We start from the raw sequence: 21,057 nt of genomic DNA on the forward strand, positions 1-21,057 counted from the left end.
GACTAATTTGAAGACTTCAGTTTTAAGTGGATTCCCCAAATGATTCCTAACCAAATGGGATTTAATTCCCCGAATGAAAACTTAATTCTTAATTCCCATTTCATAATTCATATTAAATTTTACATATCTAATAGTGTATATATATGATATGATGAATATATTGAAACAAAACTAAAGACAAATAAAAAGATTGAAACAATTGAAAATGAAGTTGAATTAATTCGATTGATCGTGATAGGATTAAATGATCGATCAAACATCCGATCGATCCTAATGAATTAGTTCAATTGATCGTGATAAGATCAAATGTTTGATCGACCATCCGATCGATCCTAGTGAATTAGTTCGATTTATTGTGATAGGATCAATTGATCGATCAAACACCTAATCTATCATAGTGAATTAGTTCGATTAATCATGATAGGATCAAACATTCGACCAAAAATCCGATCGATCACAGTGAATTAGTTCGATTGATCGTAATAGAATCAATTGATCGATCAAACATCTGATTGATCCTAATGAATTAATTAGATTGATAGTGATAAGATCAATTGATCGATCAAACTGAATACAATTGAAGGTTCAACCGAACATTCAATTGAACTATAAGCTTTTTATATTATCTTAGTGCATTAGTTATATTGATCTTATATTATCTTTGGATTTTGTATTGATCTTAGAATTAATTATAAGATAAATATCAACTTAATGATCTTTATCATAAAAATTTATTAAACGGAAATTATTAGTTAATATTATAATAATAAAAACATATTACAGGAGAAAATAAAGAAAAACAAAAATAAATAAAATAAATAAAAATTAAAAATTATAAGTATAATTTTTTTTTTAAAAAAAAATTTTTGAGGCTCATTAGGGGCGACTAAGGTCGCCCCTATTGAGTGCGAAAAATAAGCGCCATCCAGTGGCGGGATATCTGAAATTGGCGCTAATATTCTGAAATTTTCAGACCATTTTTTATGTTTTCTGAAAAGTTCAGACCATATTTGTTTGATCCAAATCCCTAACCCCAAAGTCCCACCCCCTTCATCACTCTCTCTCTCTCTCGATCTCTCTCACTCAGCGCACGTTTCTCTCTCCGGCAGCTCTCTCTCCGGCCCTCCTATCACTCTCCGGCGCACTCAACTCTCTTCGGTAGCTATCTCTCCGGCGTACCTCTCTCCGGTATGAACCCTGATTTGGTTTCTTGTTAATATACTTTCTAGTAGTTTGATTTATCAATTGAGTTGAGTATATTTTCTTGAGCTGAGTATTTAAGATGCCTCTATGGTTTCATTGTTAAGAGATTCAAGGACTAGTTGCTGTTCGCGTTCTCGTGGTAAGAGATTCTGTAAGTCTTGTGGAAGTCCTGGAAGTTCAAAGCGATTCTGGAAGTTCTGTATTTTTTTGAAATCTTTGGGAAATGTTTATTTAAGCATTTGGTGTCGAATTATTGTTGAATATTCACTGCTAGAAAAACGGGGTTCCAATCTTTATTATGCATCTGAATTGGAAAGGTGGGAGTGGACTTGATCTTGCATGAGACCCACCACCCAAAGAGAGTTGTTTGACTGCGCCATTTTCAGTAGTAGTTTTGCTGCTTCCAGTATTATTATGTTTTGTTCTTTGAGCCTGGGATGATGCATGATTGTAGTGGAAGTGATCACATTATAAGGGTGGGCATATTTGAGTTATTCATCATGACCCTTTATGCGCAGAAAGGCTTAGCAATTATAACACTTGTGATTAAGATGAAGGGCAAGAAAGTGATTCTCACTTTGTTATTATATAATTGCTTAATTATGTGATCTATGCAGTTAAATCTCACTTTCTTGTTCATCTTTATGGTTTTTTATTACGTAATTATTTGTTAGCTAACCAATGCCAGAGACATTCTCTTAAAACTTGTGAGCCCCAGCAGTGGTCCTGTCTCCTTGATTCAACCCAAAGCGTGCCCTTGAAAATCACCCCCAACCTCATTAATCAGTACGTGTTTATGCTTCTTTTTTGGCAGGCGGCATAAAATTCTTCTCCCCTGTTAGAATATAATCAGAATATATTCTGATTATATTCTGATAATCACCATAATTGCTGCTAATCACCATAATTGCTGATTTGATATATTTTCCCTGTATATACATTGATATTATTCTGTAATATTGTACATTAATTCCTTGATTGTAATTCCTATTTTATCTGGCCTTATTCAACTATAAATAGGCCTCATTGTATACAGTTCTAAACACACAGAAATACAATATTCAGTTTATCCCTATATTCTCTAGTATTCTATATTTTATTTTAACATGGTATCAGAGCCAAGTTTTGGCCTTGTCTAGAGAAGTAGGAAGTCAGTCCGTTCAAAGGCTTTTTCGATCTTGTTTTGGTATAATTATTGTACCAACAGGCTCAAAAAGGTCCGATCTGTCCTGTGGAGTTATCAGATCAACGTTCTGAAATTCAACGCGCTCTCACGCGCCGCCTGAAGTCTCTGTGTCACTATTCACGCGCCTCACGCGCCGCCTCCGGCCACCACGCGCCGCCCCAGTCAGCCGTTTTCTAAAAATTCCGCCAGAATCCAGATCGGAGGCTGCCGATCTACTGACCTGCAGAAAGAACGCGCCACCAGGATCTTCCACGCGCCGCCTGAAGTCTCTGTGGAATTTTGAACCACCACCAAGTTTTGTTTCCGGCCACCACGCGCAGCCCTGTCAGCCGTTTTTCAAAAACGAATCATAGATTCGTGATCGGAGGCTGCCGATCTGTCGAACCAACTGAAGCACGCGCCACCCGGAGCCGCCACGCGCCGCCACCTTGTAAGTTGTCTTGTTGAGCTCATTTCTTTTACACTACACCTGCCACACTAGATTATTTCTACCTTTTGAGCTCACACACCTACAGTACACCTAGCCACACTAGATTTCAGCCCTCTTGAACCAAGCCTATACTCCTTACTATAGACTCAGCCACACCAGATCCTAACCCTTAAAAACAAGCTTATATCCCCTATCATACACTCGACCACACCAGATTAATTCTCGCACCAGGCTCACAGAACCTACCCTACACCCAACCACACCGGATTATATCCCAAAAAAAAAAAAAAAAAAATGGCAGTGCCTCCTACCACTCTCCCAAACACCAAAGATATTACCCAACCTATCCCTACTATTCTTGATGGCTCCAATTACCCGGCTTGGTCACAAAATATGAGTAGGTGGCTCAAAGGACATTGTCTTTGGGAGTATGTTTCTGGTGAAGAACCTAAGCCTCTTGCTAGAAAAGAGGAACCTGCTGCAGCTTTCTCAACCCGCCTTCGTACATGGAAAAGTATCCATTACAGGATCATTTCTTGGTTCTCCAACACTTGTGTTGTCTCCATCAGCATGACATTTGGCAATCTTGACAATGCCAAAGATGTTTGGGATATGTTAGCTCAGCGCTACAGCACTACTGATCTTGCTCAGCGGTTTCAAATTGTGACCAAGCTTCATCACATGCGCCAGGAACCAGGTCAGAGTATTACTGATTTTTATTCACAAATGACTTGTCTTTGGAATCAATTATCATTATGTGAGCCAAAGTGGAGGGATAAGGTTGATGCCTCTGAGTACATCGCTTTTCGCGATAGCATGCGCCTAGCTGAGTTTCTTGCGGCAATTCGAGATGAGTTTGAGCATACTCGAGCTTCTCTTTTTCACCGCTCACCACTGCCATCTTTGGAGAGTGCTCTTAGTGAACTTGTTTCAGAAGAGACTCGATTCTCTACTATGAAGTTACACACCTCTGAGATGGTTATGGCTACTGCATCTCGCAATGCGCGTGCTCCCACTTCTATTCCTGCCGGGTCTTCCTCATCCAATCGGAACATCCAGTGCCACTATTGTCAGAAGTTTGGCCATAGATATAGTGAATGCAGGAAAAGACTTTCTCGTGGGAATCATCGAGCTCCTAGTCATAAGGCTGCTGCGGTCACTCATACTGATACATCAGATATGTCTTACACCGATATTGCACCCCAACCCAGTACTCTTTCTCCTGCAGAAATCGAAGCTCTCATTCATCAGGTTTTATCTAAGTCCAATCTTAATACCGCCATGTCCACCACACCAGGTAATTCCTCTTGGTATATTGATTCTGCTTGTTGTAATCACATGACACCGAATTCTTCCATATTTTCTGCAAAATCTGTGTTACCTAGGCCTACCACCATTTACACTGCTAATGGTTCCCATCTTGCTGTCAGTCACATCGGGTCTGTTTCAACTCATCAACTATCTATGTCTGATACATACTTAGTGCCTAATCTCTCGTTAAATTTTTTATCTGTTGGCCAACTTTGTGAACTTGGCTTAGAACTACATTTTTCTAACCGAGGTTGTGATGTGCAGGATCCACAGACGGGACAGCTAATTGGGACCGCCCGTAAGATTGGACGTCTGTTTGAGCTTTCATCACTCCATCTTCCTCCTGCTGTATCAGCTGCCACTCCATCTCGGTCTCCCTCTACCACCCTCAGTTTATGGCACTCTCGTTTAGGGCATGCATCTATTTCTCGTATTCGTTCTTTAGCTACAAGTGGTCAATTAGGGTCTGTTGAGTCTGAGTCATTTGATTGTGTTGCATGTCAACTTGGAAAACAAAGTGCTTTACCTTTTAATAATAGTGCATCTGTTTCTTCTGCTCCTTTTGATTTGGTGCATTCTGATGTATGGGGCCCTGCGCCTATTCCCACCATAGGTGGATCCCGCTATTTTGTCATTTTTTTTGGATGATTTTTCTCGATACACATAGCTTTATCTTTTACAAAATCGATCTGAACTTCCGAAAATTTACTTTGAATTTTAACGGATGATTCAAACCCAATTTTCTCGCAACATAAAAATTTTTCGTTCTGATAATGCTATGGAATATCGTGAATCTACCTTCCTTACTACCCTCAAACAAAATGGCACTCTTCCCCATTGCTCATGCCCAAATACTTCTCAACAAAATGGTCGTGCTGAACGTAAACACAGGCACATCTTAGACACTGTTAGGGCTTTGCTCCTATCTGCTTCTATCCCTGAACACTTTTGGGGAGAAGCCGCTCTTACCGCTGTTTATACCATTAATAGGGTCCCGTCTCCCACTACCTTAAATAGGTCCCCCTATGAACTTTTGTATGGATCTCCTCCTAATTACCAATCTCTCCGCCTCTTTGGTTGTGTCTGTTTCGTGCTACTTCCATCCCATGAACGAACAAAATTAGAACCTCGTTCTCGTCTATGTTGTTTTCTTGGGTATGGCATTGAACACAAAGGCTATCGTTGTTATGATCCTATTTCCAAACGGCTCCGCATCTCGCGGCACGTCACTTTTTGGGAACATAGGCTATTTAGTGATATGGAGTCTTTTCCTACTCGTCCCTCTAGTTCTTCTCCTATCTTCACTAATGTCTCACTTGATTTGCTCCCCGACATTACTGATCTTGATGCAGGGATGACAAGCTCTTCAGACGACATTCCGACGGTCGACCCCAATGACACTGCCCTGCCTGTTGATCCATCTACTCTTGAGCCCGCTCCCTCTATCCCTCGTCGTTCTACTCGGGTAACATCTCTTCCTTCCCATCTTCATGATTATCACTGTTATTCTGCTCTTGCTACTCTCCATGAACCTCACTCCTTCCGTGAGGCTCATGCTAACCCTCTTTGGCAGAATGCTATGTCTGAAGAACTTAATGCCCTTTCCAAAACCCATACTTGGGACTTAGTTGATTTACCTTTAGGCAAAACTGCGGTAGGGTGCAAGTGGGTTTACAAGATTAAGACAAAATCTGATGGGTCTATTGAGCGATACAAGGCACGTCTCGTGGCAAAGGGGTTCAATCAGGAGTATGGTATTGATTATGAGGAGACTTTTGCACCAGTGGCTCGCCTTACTTCTGTTCGATCACTCCTTGCTGTGGCTTCTGTGCGTCATTGGGATCTTTTTCAAATGGATGTGAAAAACGCATTTCTCAATGGTGATCTTAGTGAAGAAGTTTATATGCAGCCTCCTCCTGGGTACGATCATCCGCCACACAAGGTTTGCCGACTTCGCCGGGCGTTGTACGGTTTGAAACAGGCTCCACGGGCTTGGTTTGCCAAATTCAGCTCCACTATTGCGCAGATTGGGTTTGTTTCTAGCCCCTATGACTCTGCTCTTTTTATCCGGCGATCTGATGCTGGTCTCATTCTTCTCTTACTATATGTTGATGATATGATTATTACTGGAGATGATACTGTTGGTATTCGTAATCTTCAACAGTTTTTGAGCCAACAATTTGAGATAAAGGATTTGGGTTTTCTCAGCTACTTTCTTGGATTGGAAGTGTCTTCTGATCCAAAAGGTTACTATCTCTCTCAAGCCAAGTATGCTTCAGATCTCCTCTCACGAGCTGGCCTTACTGATTGCAAAATTGTTGATAGCCCTCTAGAGACAAATGTCAAACTCCGTGCCACTGATGGTGAGCTACTTTCTGATGTCACTCTCTATCGACAGTTAGTTGGCAGTCTCATCTATCTTACTGTGACACGACCAGATCTTGCCTATGCAGTCCACCTTGTTAGTCAGTTTATGACAGCACCACGCTCGGTTCATTATGCGGCTGTTCTTCGCATCCTTCGCTATGTGAAGGGCACCTTGTTTCATGGTTTGCATTTCTCTTCTCACTCATCATTAGACTTACATGTATATTCAGATGCTGATTGGGCAGGTGATCTCACTGATCGTCGTTCCACCACGGGTTATTGTTTCTTACTTGGTGATTCTCTCATCTCTTGGCGTAGTAAGAAACAATCAGTTGTTGCACGCTCTAGCACCGAAGCTGAGTATCGTGCTCTTGCTGACACCACTTCCGAGCTTCTCTGGCTTCGTTGGCTTTTACATGACATGGGTGTTTCTCAGACCTCTAGTTCTCCTATCTTTTGTGACAATCGAAGTGCGATTCAAATTGCGCATAATGATGTATTTCATGAACGTACTAAACACATTGAGATCGACTGTCATTTTGTGCGCCATCATCTTTTGCAGGGGACCCTCCGTCTCTGTCCCATTGCTTCCGCTGATCAGTTGGCCGATGTGTTCACCAAAGCACATCCACCTGGACGGTTCCGTGATCTTGTTTCCAAACTCAAGTTGGCATCTACATTACCACCTTGAGTTTGAGGGGGGATGTTAGAATATAATCAGAATATATTCTGATTATATTCTGATAATCACCATAATTGCTGATAATCACCATAATTGCTGTCAATCACCATAATTGCTGATTTGATATATTTTCCCTGTATATACATTGATATTATTCTGTAATATTGTACATTAATTCCTTGATTGTAATTCCTATTTTATCTGGCCTTATTCAACTATAAATAGGCCTCATTGTATACAGTTCTAAACACACAGAAATACAATATTCAGTTTATCCCTATATTCTCTAGTATTCTATATTTTATTTTAACATCCCCATTTAAAAACTCCAAAATCCATGGCTTATGCAACTAATTATTATAATAAAGATGAACATGATATTAATTTTTAGTTAGTCTTGTTAATAAGATCAAGCATATTGTAATTTTTTCAACGGTTTAAATTCATTCAAGAGGCATATATATATGCATTTTATAATTAAGATTGTTTATGGTGACGACAAACGTACACCCAAATGGTGATCATGTTGAGGTCATTGGCTTTAATGCATATGTTGTCTTGTTTGGCATGGTCTTTAAGGTTTGGGAAAAAAGTTGGTTTTGATTGGATGAAAGAGGTTATTGTGGTTGGAATTGTTTGCTAAATTTAGACTTTCTGTTGCCAAAAACAAGCTAGATCTCCCGGTTGGCTTTTTTCTTCTTGTATTTCTAATTCAACAAAAGCTAGCTCTCAAGATAAAGATAACCAGTTTTCGTGTGTGTACATATATATATCTTTACACATTCATAATTTGTAGGCTTTTTGACTTTGTCACACAGTTGCGATGTATGTAGAGCTGTTGTTCTGCTGAGGACAGCTCATGTAGCTCAATTATAGGACAAGTCATCTCCTTAACTGTACAGATCTCCAGGTGTCTTTTTTTGATTGCTTACAGCTAGCAGCAACTGTCATCAAGTCGCTTGTATATATGCTTTGCTCTTCAATTTTTTTTTTTTTTTTTTTTGAACTTCACTTTCTTCCAAACTGTACAAAGGTTTTGAAATTGCAATTTAATGTTGTTCTTATCGTTAGGATTTTGTATTAATTATCAAATCGCTAATAAGTGAAATATCTCTTATATTCATGTATACTCTTAAAACCTTTTTGAAAAAAAAATGGATGGTATGTTAGGTGAAGAGAAGTTGCTGTCAGTATTCTTATTCTTAGGACACCTTAGGAAAATACTCGACTCAAGAAAATGTATCTTAAATATTTTGGACCCTTTGGCTGCCACTGATTCTGCTGGTTGCCATCGCGACTCCATTCTATCTCTGGCTTCTGTCAAGTTGAACCAGTTACTGACTCCATTCTCAATCAATTTATGTATGCTGCGACATGCTTACAGCTGGTAGAAATATTAATCAATAAAGTTGAGACATCAGTGAGATTTCCTCCTACTTTGAGGGCATTTACATGCTCTGTTTCTGCATGGCTTAAGGTATGTATTTAATACCAATCGCTGGATTACTTATATGATTTCTATAATCTACGATCTTTATCACTGTCATGAAGACTAAGTTTACCTGTTTTTAGAGCAGAGGTTGAGGGATATTGCTCTCAAGGAGGAAATGAAGATACATGATGCTGACATTGGAACCACTCTGACCTTATTAGGGTTGACCAGTTCTTTATCAAGGTTTGTACTTGTAAAATCTCATCAGAGTTAGCAATGTGGTAATTGTTGCAGCTTGGGTTATCCTATTGGTGACTAATACTATCCATAGTTTCTCAACTTCGTGTTAAGATCTTCTTGTATCATTTTTATCTTTAAAGTTTTTATTCTCTGGGTCCAGGAGCTTACTGAATAAGAGAAATTAAAAAGAAAAAGAAAAAAGAGGAGGAATATAAACTGAAAATGGTTCAATCTTTCCAATTTGCACCACCATCTCTTCTTATCCCTTGTAAGGGCAGCCCTAAAACATCATAAATTTGTGTGTTAGACACATCATCATGTATAAGCATTTTGACTCTGTCTATAGGTCCAACATGCTTGTCACATTTCATTTTGTTTTGGGTCACTGCATTAGATATCTTGCATTTTGAGTTACATGTGACACTAATCTCAGAGTCCTTGTTCTATATTTCTCCCTGCTCTATAAGGTATTTATCAAAAATAATAATTCATTATGTAATCACATTTATGCATATGTAAGTAATTTGGTTCCCTGGGTTTGCTTGGAGTGCGATCGATCGCAAATTATTGAAAGCCCACTGGTACTGCGATCGATCGCACTCCACGTGCGATAGATCGCAAAATGTCAAACACCTTCTGGTACTGCGATTGATGGCACTCCACGTGCGATCGATCGCAAAATCTCAAAAACCTTCTGGTACTGCGATCGATCACACACGATTGTGCGATCGATCGCAGATTATTTTTTTTAAAAATTTTTTTTAGGACCATTAGGGTCCACTTTGTGGACGCTAATGGTTAACTATCAGCGTCCACTTTGAGTGGACGCTAATTGTTAACCATTACCGTCGACTATGGCTTCTGTTTACATCACCTTTAGGGTAAAAAAATTTTGACTTTTAGGGTCGATACAGTGGACGCTAAAAGTTATCATTAGGGTCGACTTTAAGTGGACGCTGATAGTTAATTTTTTTTTAAAATTTTTTAGGACCATTGGGGTTCACTTTGTGGACTCTAATGGTTAACTATCAGCGTCCACTTTGATTTGGACGTTGATAGTGAATTTTTATTTTTTATTTTTTTAGGACTATTAGGGTCCATTTTGTGGACGCTAATGGTTAACCATTAGCGTCCACTTTAAGTTGACGCTAATGGTTAACCATTAGCGTCGACTATGGTTTCCGTTTACATCACCTTTAGGGTCAAAAAATTGTGACTTTTAGGGTCGATAAAGTGGATACTAAAAGTTATCATTAGGGTCGACTTTAAGTGGACGCTGATAATCACACATTTGATCATTAGGGCCGGACTATTAGCGTCGACACCTTTAGGGTCCAAAAGTCGACGCTGTTGTCAACAGCGTCCACTTTAGGACTTTTAGGGTCGACTCAAAGTCGCCCCTAAAGACCTAAATTCTTGTAGTGAAGGAACCATAGATAAGTATTTCCAACAACATAACCTTTATGTTTATCAATAACTTCTTTTACCCATCTTTTGCTTCTCATAGGGACAATTCAACTCAATAGTTCCAAGTCGCGATGAATATTACAGCAACCAACATAACATGCAAGGGCTGGTAATCGATATTTGACTAATTGATTTTTTGGATATTGTTTTGTTATGTCTATAAATGCAATACCTAAATTGGGCTCTTATTTTTTGTTGTAGGGACAACTGAACTCAATTGCACCTATCCATGATGGCCATTACCTAACTCAACAAAGGTTGCATGGGATGGTATGGCGTTCTATCATGTTAGTTGTAGTTTTGTTGGCTTTTGAGTATTAAGGGTTTTCGATGTTGTACAAGGCTTTTGTTTCGGTTGGGTCGGTGGCATGTTGCGCCTTTCTTGTATACTGCATGTGTACACAAGGGCGTCTTATGTTTTTTTTAATATAATTTGCGTTACTCATTAAAAAGAAGAAGTTATAGTTTTGTTGGCTGATATATTTTGATGATGTAGAACACCTTAAAGGCAGAGCCACATCGTGACCCAACTGTTGCAACAATTGTTGGGTAAACTGCGGATACATGATTCTGCCCACAAGAACCGTGTATCAGTTAAGTGAGGACCCGAACAACCAATCTCGTGATATAAACCAAATGAGTCGATTATTGAAGTTGACCCTCGCGGGCTTTTGTTGGCTTGATAGATATGTCAAGGAAGTCATCTAAAAATAAAAGGAGTTCAATTCACATTTCTCTGGGCCATTTGTGTTATGGATACCTTGATATACCCAAAAGATTTTGGGGATCCTTGGATTATTAGTATTGTTGATTATCAAAACCTTGCTACTATGTGTTTAATAAATAATGATACTCTGTTTCATGCAGGGGCAGTTGCATTTCAGACCACAAACTACACAGACTTGTTTTGATGTGCAGGATAGTTTGCAAGATATGGTACTTAACATCATCATTAGGATTTTTCAAGCTTTTTGCTTTCCATGGATTTACTTAAATTATTGTTGATTACCCTTCTTGTTCCAGGACCAGTCTCACATGGGACCCTCACAGGCTCACAGCTGCATGGCATGGCATCGAAACATATCCATGCAAAACACCTCTCTCGTTAATAGCTTTCTGATAAAGGTTGGTGGTAATAATTTGTGTTATTATTATCTGCTTTATTATTATTATTTTTTTGTTGGTAACTTGTCAATGAGTTTTAATGATAATATTCTGTTACTTTCAGAGGTGGAGATGAATTATCTCATTGTAGAGTACCAGCCAACGACAACGAACTTTTGTTTTTTGTTTTTTTCCTGCATTGACATTGGTAATTATAATGCCAGATGGACAATTCTTAATTATTTTATTCGCTTAAATATATGTGAAAATACCATAATCGAGAAACACCCATCAATCTTCTCTAGATAGGACTTAAAAAATTTTGTGAGAAGCACTTGCTATTAAATTCTTTGTAAGTGCCCGAATTTGGCTGGCCGCCTTACCTAAACCAATCATCATGTCGGTCTTAGCATTTGCTCTTCTACCGTAGTCTACTATATATTATGAAATTAAATATTCTTGCATTTATTGCTACTTTACTGTTCATTCTAGTTTTACTATATCTCATGGAATCTGTAGGTACATGTGAAATTTTAACAATTTTACACTTATAATGTTAAAAATATATGTAAAATGAATGAATGAATTCGGATAGTTAATATGAGAGAAGATATATGAGTTTTACTTGTTCGAGTAGGTAGCTCATATATATTTTATCACATTAGCTGCTCAAATTATATTGAATCTCAATCTAATTCAAATCCGTTCAACTGTCTTGACTAGTTTCGGCACATTTTTCCTAATGGCCTGTTAGAACGAAGAATCCCATAATCAAAACAAACAGTAAGCAAAAAAAAAAAAAAAAAACGAATTATGTAAAATATATTCAAAAAAAAAAAAAGGAACAAAAAAAATGTAAAATATGAAAGCAAGGAAGAAGAGAACACTTTGTTATAGTTTCTTAAATAGGGAATCAAAGAATTATCCTATTTGCCTATTTGGGATGATGTATATGTCGGTTTCAATTAGATAACGATTACAACCTAAGATTAGGATTAACGGTCACTATCTCCCTAACTGGTCATCAACAACTCTTGTTTCCCATCAATGAGAAAAAAAAGTTACAACAACTATCTATCAACCTTTTGGTACAACTCCTCCCTCTCTCTCATATTTTTTCACAGATTTGGATTAACAGTAATCTCGATTCTGATTGGACGGTGCTCGACCCCACACTTAAATTATTAACTCAAGAAGATCAAATTTTTTTGAAGGAAATTGCTTTATAGATTACGTTTTCTTGGTGCTTGCCAGCAAGGAAATAATGATTATGTGGGCAATTTCAAACAAAGAAAAAATAAAATAAAAAGGACAACATATTTCTGGATAGAAAACGTGTCGTAAACGATATGTATAAGAATACACATATTTGTTTTAATCCAAAGCATTCTAAATTTCAAATTCGTACACGGCTGTTTGGATACAAGGAATGGGAGTGTATTTGGATTGGATTAGAAGGAAATTACAGTAATTTCCACTAGCGTACTAAAGCCTTGTTTGGTTTCCAATTTCTTTTTGTTTTTGTTTTAAGCAGAAATTCATATGCAGTTATGTGAAAAAAAAAAAATCAAAGTTTTACCCTGTTGTTTTTTTTTTTTTTTCCCCATGAAATCCATTAAGTACAAATCTCAAGCACTTTAACATTAATTATTGGAGGAATGCTAGGTTTACAAACAAATTTTACAGAAAAAACTTTTAAAATATGATTGGATATAAAATAAGTTCAAATTTTGAAAAACCTAATCATATTTATAAGCCTAACACTCATCTAATTATAGACACGGCGAACCAACATAGGTTCGAATTTTTTATATTATTTTAAAAAAAATTCTATAGAAATACTATTTCTTATATTGTGGCCCTGTCAAATGTTTAATTTTTCACCCTCAAATGACACGTCTACTATTATGTCAAATCTTTTTAATCTTAGACTTGGGATGCGTCTCGAACGCGCTTACTATTTGGAAGCAAAACATCACTTTAAAAAACACACAAATACACTATGATTTAATATGAAATTGAATTTAAAACTTGTGTATTTTTATTTTACATAAACACGAATGTGCACACACATAAAGAGACTATATATATCTTCGGACCCCCCAAATCCAAAATCCTGATTATAAACTCCTTCTCAAGGCTTTGTTGCCTTAATGCACAAGTCATTATATTAGGTTGAATTACATGAACTTTGCAAATACTTTCTTTCTTGTTTTTTTTTGTTTTTGGTTTTCCATTATCACACCTTAATACAATAAATATTTTTTAACGCAATAAATATTTACCTAACATATCTTAAGACATAGACTTATAATTCTGTTGTACACGCTATGCTGAAGCAAGATCATATCCAATGAGGCAAAAGATTTGAGTGCTTAATTTCTTTGTTTATTGACGAAGGCACCTTTACAAATATGTTATGGCAATAATGAAGTGCTGCCGTACGTGGCCCAATCAAAAAATGAGCACATGTCAAGAATAAGACGAATCCATTAAGCAAAGAGAAAAAGCATGAGAAGATGAAACCTAACGAGCTTAAAATTATGCATGCAGTAGTTGTTGAAGAACTTCCAACTTTCTCTTATTTAATCCATAATCACTGAAGACTTGCTGTGTTTTCTTTGACTCAAACATTGCCCTGTTCAACAGCTTTTATCCATAAATACACAGGTTTTCCATGCAAGATTTATCACCCATCACCATTAAAGCAAAATATTAGATATGATGAAAGGAGTCCATTTCCTTGCAATTGTGGCTCTCTTGTCACTCACATCCTCCCTTGTCTCTGCCTATGATCCCAGCCCTCTTCAAGACATTTGTGTAGCAATTGATGATCCCAAGTCTGCTGGTATATGTATACATATATAGTTTTTACTTATTTATTTATCAAGCTTCTGCATATATATATATAATGGTTCTGATCATGTTAAGTATTAAAGCTCATTACATTTTGCTTAGAAGCAAGACTGTTAGTTGTATGGCATCTTACAAACTGTTATTATGAATGTGTCACTTTTCTTTTTCTTTTAGTACTGACAAAGATTTCTTTCTTGCAGTGTTTGTGAATGGAAAATTCTGCAAGAATTTTAAGCTTGCCAATGCCAATGATTTCTTCTTCCAAGGGCTTCAGATTCCTAGAAATACGGCCAATCCACTTGGGTCGAATGTTACTCTTGTGACTGTGGACCTTATTCCAGGCCTCAACACTTTAGGGATATCCATAGCTCGCATTGACTATGCACCATATGGCGTAAACCCTCCCCACACTCACCCTCGTGCCTCTGAGATTCTAATAGTCATAGAGGGTACTCTGTACGTTGGTTTTGTCACATCCAACCCGGAAAACCGTCTTTTCTCCAAAGTTCTAAACAAGGGAGATGTGTTTGTGTTTCCAATTGGTCTCATTCACTTCCAGTTCAACGTGGGGCACACCAATGCTGTAGCCTTTGCTAGTCTAAGCAGCCAAAATCCAAGTGTTATGAGGATAGCAGACGCTGTTTTCGGATCCAATCCTCCTATCAATCCTGATGTTCTCGCCAAGGCCTTCCAACTTGAGCCGAAGATTATTGAATATCTTCAGAAAACGTTCTAATGGAACAACAACTAAGAAACTTATGGAATTGTTATGACCTTCCATCTTTTAGCCATGTTAGCCTCATTCCATCGTAATGATAATAGAATAAAAGGTTGCCTATGCAACTCTCTCTATGTGGAGTTGAGGTATAATATAATATTGATGTTTGTTGAGCACCTCTCTCTCTCTCTCTCTCTAAGTAAAACACAGAAAGATATGGATGCAAGACAGAAGGGACTTGCCAACAAAATAGATCAAAACAACAAAAATTAAAATACTTCTCTTGTTAATTTAGAGTTTCACCAAAATAAAGAATAGAAAGGGTTGAACCAAAGTCTCACTGGTGGTGATGACTGGAGGCGGTCGGCAACGGTGACCGGAGATATGCCTAATTAAATAAAAATATACCAAAATGAAGGCCAACAAAATGGTGAAAAATGAGGGCAACGATGAGCTTTAAATGAGAGTCAACTACGAGATGAAATAAAAGTCAACCATGAGCCATAAATGAGGTCAATTATGGGCCTTAAATGCAGAGAACGAACACCCGTTCTTTTTCTTTCAACTGATTTTTTTTTGTTTTTTTTTTGTTTTTTTTACCAGCCACAAAATTAGAAGAGAACAAACACCCATTCTACACAATAAAAGGTCTAATCAACTCCTCACTGTATTATGTAGTACATATATACTTACCATCATATATCGGCAAGAGATTGAGCACTACAGGAAAATAATCATAGTGAGAGACAAAACGATAAGAGAATAAAATAAAAAAAAAAAATTGAAATTCACACGATCCAAAACTAGTGTTAGCCTATAGCTTTGGTACATGAAATAAAAGATAATACATAAAGAATTAAAGACAAAACGGAATAGAGAAAATAAACGTATGCAGTGGCGGAGCCAGGAATTCAGTATACCAGGGGCGTCAATAAAATAATAAAATAATTTCTTTTTTGTTCTCTTTATATATTATATTTTTATTATAATATGGTAAATTCAATCAAAAGAAATTATACCACAATATATGTATCACAAAAAGCATATTTATGTGACTTCATAAATATATGCTAAATTCATATATCAGTTACCATATAGGCACTAGTACAAAAGTAAAGCAAAATACAAAATACAAAGTGCCTAAAATTGCATTCTACGAGGTCTTAGAGAAACAAAATCTTCAAGTATCAAATCTGAATCGAAGCTTTTAGCAATTTCTCTTTCAATGTAGATAAGTAAACTATCTCCAAGAAACTCATCTTCCATTTTGTTACGAAGTCTTGTTTTAACAATTTTCATTGCTGAAAATGCTCGTTCGGTAGTTGCTGTAGACACTGGAAGAGTTAAAACAAGACGAACCAATCTATCAATAAGATAATATGTTTCTGATTTTCCTGCCTCTATCAATCCTCGACATAATTCCGCAATGGAAGACAATTTTTGTAGTTTCGGATGATTAAGCATATCAACTTCAAAATGCTTCAACTGAAATCTCAAAATAATTTTTTCCTGCTCAGAAAAATCAAGAGAATAGTACTTTTCTGCAAGACTACATATATCATCAATATTAAATGATTTATAAGCATCATTTGGATCCAAAGCTGAACTAAGTGTCAAGAGTTCCATTGCCCTTTCACCAAATCTACAATCAAGCTCTTGCAATTGATAGTCTATAGCAGCATTGAATACATCAAAATGATAATAATGTTTCACCGTAATGTGATCCCGTGGAAGACGACCTCGGCCTTTAACATAACGAGCACCAAAATCTGGAATGTCTATTTCAAATTTCTTAGAGAAAGAGACTACTTTCTCAAGAAAATTATCCCAATCTTCATTTCTCAATTTTTGGAGGAGTACTTTTGTATTAGAAACTAATTGCATAGCATTCAAGATGTCTTGAGATTTTTGTTGCAAATGTTGACAAAGACAATCAGTGGTACCCATGATTTCCCTCATCAAATGTAAAATGAATATAAATCTGAATGATGTAATCATTTCATAAGCAACTTCAGCATCCCCACGTTGAGAATAAGTGGATCCTTCTTTTATAATCTTCTCAAGCACTGAACAAGCAGGATTAAACAGCCTTAGTAGGCTACAAATAGAATAAAAATGAGAACCCCAACGAGAATCACCAGCTCGTTTCAAAGTGCCAATTTGGTTAGCTCCTTTTCCAGTTTCAAGTTCCTCAATAGCTATCAAATATGCGATATCTGCTTCTTGAGCATCTTGCAAATCACGATGACGTTTACATGAAGAACTAACCACATTAATAATGAAATTCAAATTTGAGAAGAAATCATGAACAACCGTTACCTCTCAAGATGCAGCAACTAATGCTAATTGTAATCGATGTGCAAAACAATGAACATAGTATGCACAAGAACATTCATTAAGAAATAATGCTTGCAATCCTTTCCATTCACCACGCATATTGCTAGCACCATCATACCCTTGTCCACGAATACTTTGAATATCAAGACAATTTTGAGAAAGAACATCAGATATTTTATCCTTTAAAGTCAATGCAGATGTATCTTTAACTTGGACAATATCAAAGAAGCGTTCTTGTATAAAACCATCTTTGTTAACAAATCTCAAAACAATAGCCATTTGTTCTCTCTTAGACTCATCTCGTGCCTCATCAACAATAATGCAAAATTTTGAATCACCAATTTCTTCACGAATTGCATCTCGCACTCTTTTTGCCAAGACATGTAAAATATCTTTTTGGACTTGAGGTGAAGTATATTTTGCATTTTGTGGAGCATTTTCTAAAACAACCTTAGCAACATCATCGTTGAAATTGGACACAAGTTTTATCAACTCAAGAAAATTGCCGCGATTTTTAGAATCGAGACCTTCATCGTGACCTCTATAAGGACATCCTTGATATGCTAAATACCGAATAGATTCGATTGAAGTCTTCAATCGCAATCGATTGTTCAATTTTTCTTCCGAAGTTTGCTTATCTATCACCTTATCAATATGTTGAGATTGATTCTTCAAATTGTCACAACACTTAACAGCATTATTATGAGGTGAGCATGGCCCATTTCCCATGTGGACCAAAAAAGAACAATGTGTGCCATCATTAACTTTCTTCCAATTGCGAAATCCTTCAATAGTAAATGCACTACCTCCAAACCGTCCCGTTGGCTTTTTAGCAAAAAGAAAGCAGGGTAAACAATAAGCAGCATCTTTGTTCTCAGAATATTCTAACCAATCAAACATCTTAAACCAAGATGATTGAAATCTTCGGCGGTTTTTTTCAGTTCCCGAAAACGGATATCCAGAACTACTAGAAGGAATGAACCTATTCGGACCGACTTTAAGATAAGCACATCTAATTTCATCCTGTTGATTAACAGGATATTCCCATATTTGAGGACGTAACCCGGGATCATGTTGTAGAGTAGAAATGTCAAATGACTCAACTATTTGAGATTCAATTCTTGGCATCTTAGAAGGGCGTTGCTCAGGAGCTAAAGTTTGAGGATTTGATGTCGATGAAGACATTCTAGTATTTGAATCAGCATCTTTTTTCTTAAAAAATGCATCAATTGTTTTTGGCTTGCTCATAATGTAATCTAAGAATTTTCAGAAACCTGGAAAATTATTTATCTATTAGTTTTAATTCTCATACTAAACAATTCATGTCTAATGAAACATACTCTAAGTCTCTAATGATATTATAATAAAATTATTAGCATATTCCGATAGCTATTAGCCTAAAATGAATTTATAAAAAGAACAAACCTGAGATTGTCAATAATCTTCTGAAACTCGTTGATGATTGACAAAATCCCAAAATATATAAAACACACCTAACAAAAAAAATAACAATATTGTTTTTATTAGAATAAGATAAACAAAATGATGAAAATAAGAGATATATCACAATTAAAAAACTCCATAAATTTCAGTCAATCATATTAGAGTTTGCAAATTGCCCAATTAAAGATACCTAAAAATCTTTATACATTTATCTCACAATGTAATTTAGCAATTTTAAGTTCAATATTGTTCTAGTGGGGAAGGTTTCAAAGGTAGGCGATACTTTTAAAGGATAGAGGTTTTTATCTGCACATGTATTATAATGATTATTCTGCCAATAGAGTTGAGGATACATGGGTTGGATTAAAGAATGGTTCTGCATACTTTTGATCGCACGTAGAATGGTATGCTTGAAGCCAAAAAAAGAGAGTGGAAAAAGAATAAAAGATAGAAAAAAAAAACAACAATTATTCTTTCATCCCCCATTTTTTTCCTAATAGGACAAAAAACAGACTTGAGACTTATACTAATGTTCTGGGTGTTTTTGTGGGCTCTGCTTGTTCTTTGTTGCCTAAATCGTTTTGGGTGATATCATTTGAGGCTATGGATTATTGGTCTTGTTGTATGCAGGTCATGACAACATATCCCTGAATTTATATACTAAAAACAAATTAACTACTGTGAATAATATACAAAGTATCTCTTGAGTTTTATCGTTTTTATGGGTCAAATGTAAATTAATAAAAGTAAGCAAAGCTATCATGTGGTCAGAACTCAGGAGAGTAGCAAAAAATAAACAAATAAACAAACAAATTTGATGCCTTAATTATTCAAGTATCTCATGTCTCTAAGAACCAAATATATTTATAAACATAAAGCAAGTTAACTAATACTCATTACTCACAGTCGTCACAGAGTCAGTCAAAAGTGGAGTGTGGAGCCCAATTCAAGTATTGTCTAAAGAGTGTGGTCCAAACATGAAACAGCCTTCTGCCTTCCCAAGTGGCAAATTCTGAAGCTCAAGTTCCCATCTTTCCCAACTCCCAAGTCCCCACTAGGGCCACTACGGCACTACCAATGAAGCAATGACCAAGCCTTTATCCTTATCCCTTTGCTTCTCACCACTCTCACACACACACAATCAAACTTTTTTTCTCTCTGTTTCCCTTCTCCTTCTGAGTTCTAAACTACCAAAAACCAAATCACCATGTTAGACAAATCACAAATGGGTTAAACCAACAAAACCCATAAACCAAAATCAAACAAAGTTCATGAAAATCAATCAAAGAAAACAAAAAACGAAAATCAGTTTGATGGGTTATCACCGTGGGCGGCTGTGGCGTGAAAATGTCGGTGGTGCACTGGTGCGGACTCGATGGCCTGATGGGCAGTGGCGTACTGCACAGTCCAGTGAGTCTCAGTCCACGTCCACGCTTGAGCAGCACTGCAGCAGGACAAATTCAAGTTGGAGTCTGGAAGAGCTGAAGAGGGGTTTGAGATTTTTTTTTTTTTAATTTTTAATTTTTTTTTCTTTTTTTAAGTGTATAAGTGATTAGTGTCGGTGCTGCTCAGCTGTTGAGATTTTTTTATTTTTTTATTTTTTTATTTTTTGCTGCTCAGCTGTTGATCGAGACTTTTGAGATTTTTTTTATTTTTTCTATTTTTTTTATTTGCTTTTGAGATTTTTTTTATTTTTTTATTTTTTTTTTAAGTGTCGGTGCTGCTTACCTGCTGTTGAGACTTGAGAAATTTTTTTTTTTTTTCTTTTCTTTTCTTTAGTGTATAAGTGTATTGCCGTGTGTGTTGAGACTTAAGTTTTTTTTTTTTTTTTTTTTTTTTTTTTAAGGTGATAAAAATATTTTGGAGGGGCATTAAAATTTTTTACCAGGGGCTTTCTCCAATTTTGGCTTAAAATTACTCTATTTTTTTTTTCTTTTTTTTTTTTACCGGGGGCGACCGCCCCTGGGTCGCCCCCCTGTCCCTCCGCCACTGAACGTATGGCCTAAAGGGCTACATTTTGCTCTTATTCCTTGATTATGTTACGATGAGAAGACTCCTATTTCTAGGAGAATTGAGGTAGACATGTACTATCAAATCAATTAAATTTGATTACCATAAAAATCTGATTACAATTAAATCTCTGAAATTAATACAATCAAATTCTTTAATATCAGATTTGATGTCACGTCTAGCTAAAATAACTACAATTGATCTTCCACACCTATCTTTTTAGTTAGAAAAAAAAAAAAAAAAAAAAAAAGAAGCTTAAAAATATGGTCAT

The 21,057-nt window shown here is 36.5% G+C and overlaps 1 protein-coding gene, 2 long non-coding RNA genes and 1 pseudogene across 4 annotated transcripts; 3 read left to right on the forward strand and 1 right to left on the reverse strand.

The window, feature by feature from the left end:
• The first annotated feature begins 913 nt into the window (after positions 1-913).
• Positions 914-9,224, forward strand: LOC132164936 (uncharacterized). Its single transcript, XR_015912095.1, has 3 exons — positions 914-1,188; positions 8,564-8,656; positions 8,757-9,224. It is a non-coding gene; the product is annotated as an uncharacterized LOC132164936 (long non-coding RNA).
• Positions 9,225-10,367: 1,143 nt separating this feature from the next.
• On the forward strand, positions 10,368-11,368 carry LOC132168689 (uncharacterized). The gene is made up of 4 exons (XR_009438912.2): positions 10,368-10,427; positions 10,520-10,588; positions 11,186-11,254; positions 11,342-11,368. It is a non-coding gene; the product is annotated as an uncharacterized LOC132168689 (long non-coding RNA).
• Positions 11,369-14,143: 2,775 nt separating this feature from the next.
• LOC132172033 (germin-like protein subfamily 1 member 13) lies at positions 14,144-15,014 on the forward strand. 2 transcript variants are annotated; one of them, XM_059583458.2, is made up of 2 exons: positions 14,144-14,270; positions 14,479-15,014. In XM_059583458.2, exons 1-2 carry the CDS (start codon positions 14,144-14,146, stop codon positions 15,012-15,014), a joined length of 663 nt encoding a protein of 220 aa, XP_059439441.1. The 2 variants fall into 2 exon arrangements, with proteins under 2 accessions (XP_059439441.1, XP_088372552.1); XM_088516426.1 differs by having other exon boundaries at positions 14,147-14,262; positions 14,453-15,014.
• Positions 15,015-16,136: 1,122 nt separating this feature from the next.
• On the reverse strand, positions 16,137-18,518 carry LOC132169025 (uncharacterized; annotated as a pseudogene).
• Between the last annotated feature and the right edge of the window lie 2,539 nt (positions 18,519-21,057).

The sequence above is a fragment of the Corylus avellana genome, chromosome 1 (genome assembly GCF_965113065.1).
Source record: "Corylus avellana chromosome 1, dhCorAvel1.hap1.2, whole genome shotgun sequence".
Lineage (NCBI taxonomy): Eukaryota > Viridiplantae > Streptophyta > Magnoliopsida > Fagales > Betulaceae > Corylus > Corylus avellana.

What these genes read in the sequence shown, in the direction of transcription:
- LOC132172033 (XM_088516426.1), top strand. Translation starts at nt 14,147, where the DNA reads ATGAAAGGAGTCCATTTCCTTGCAATTGTGGCTCTCTTGTCACTCACA. An exon ending in GTAGCAATTGATGATCCCAA is followed by an intron (nt 14,263 to 14,452) that starts GTCTGCTGGTAT and finishes TTTTTCTTTTAG; the next exon opens with TACTGACAAAGATTTCTTTC.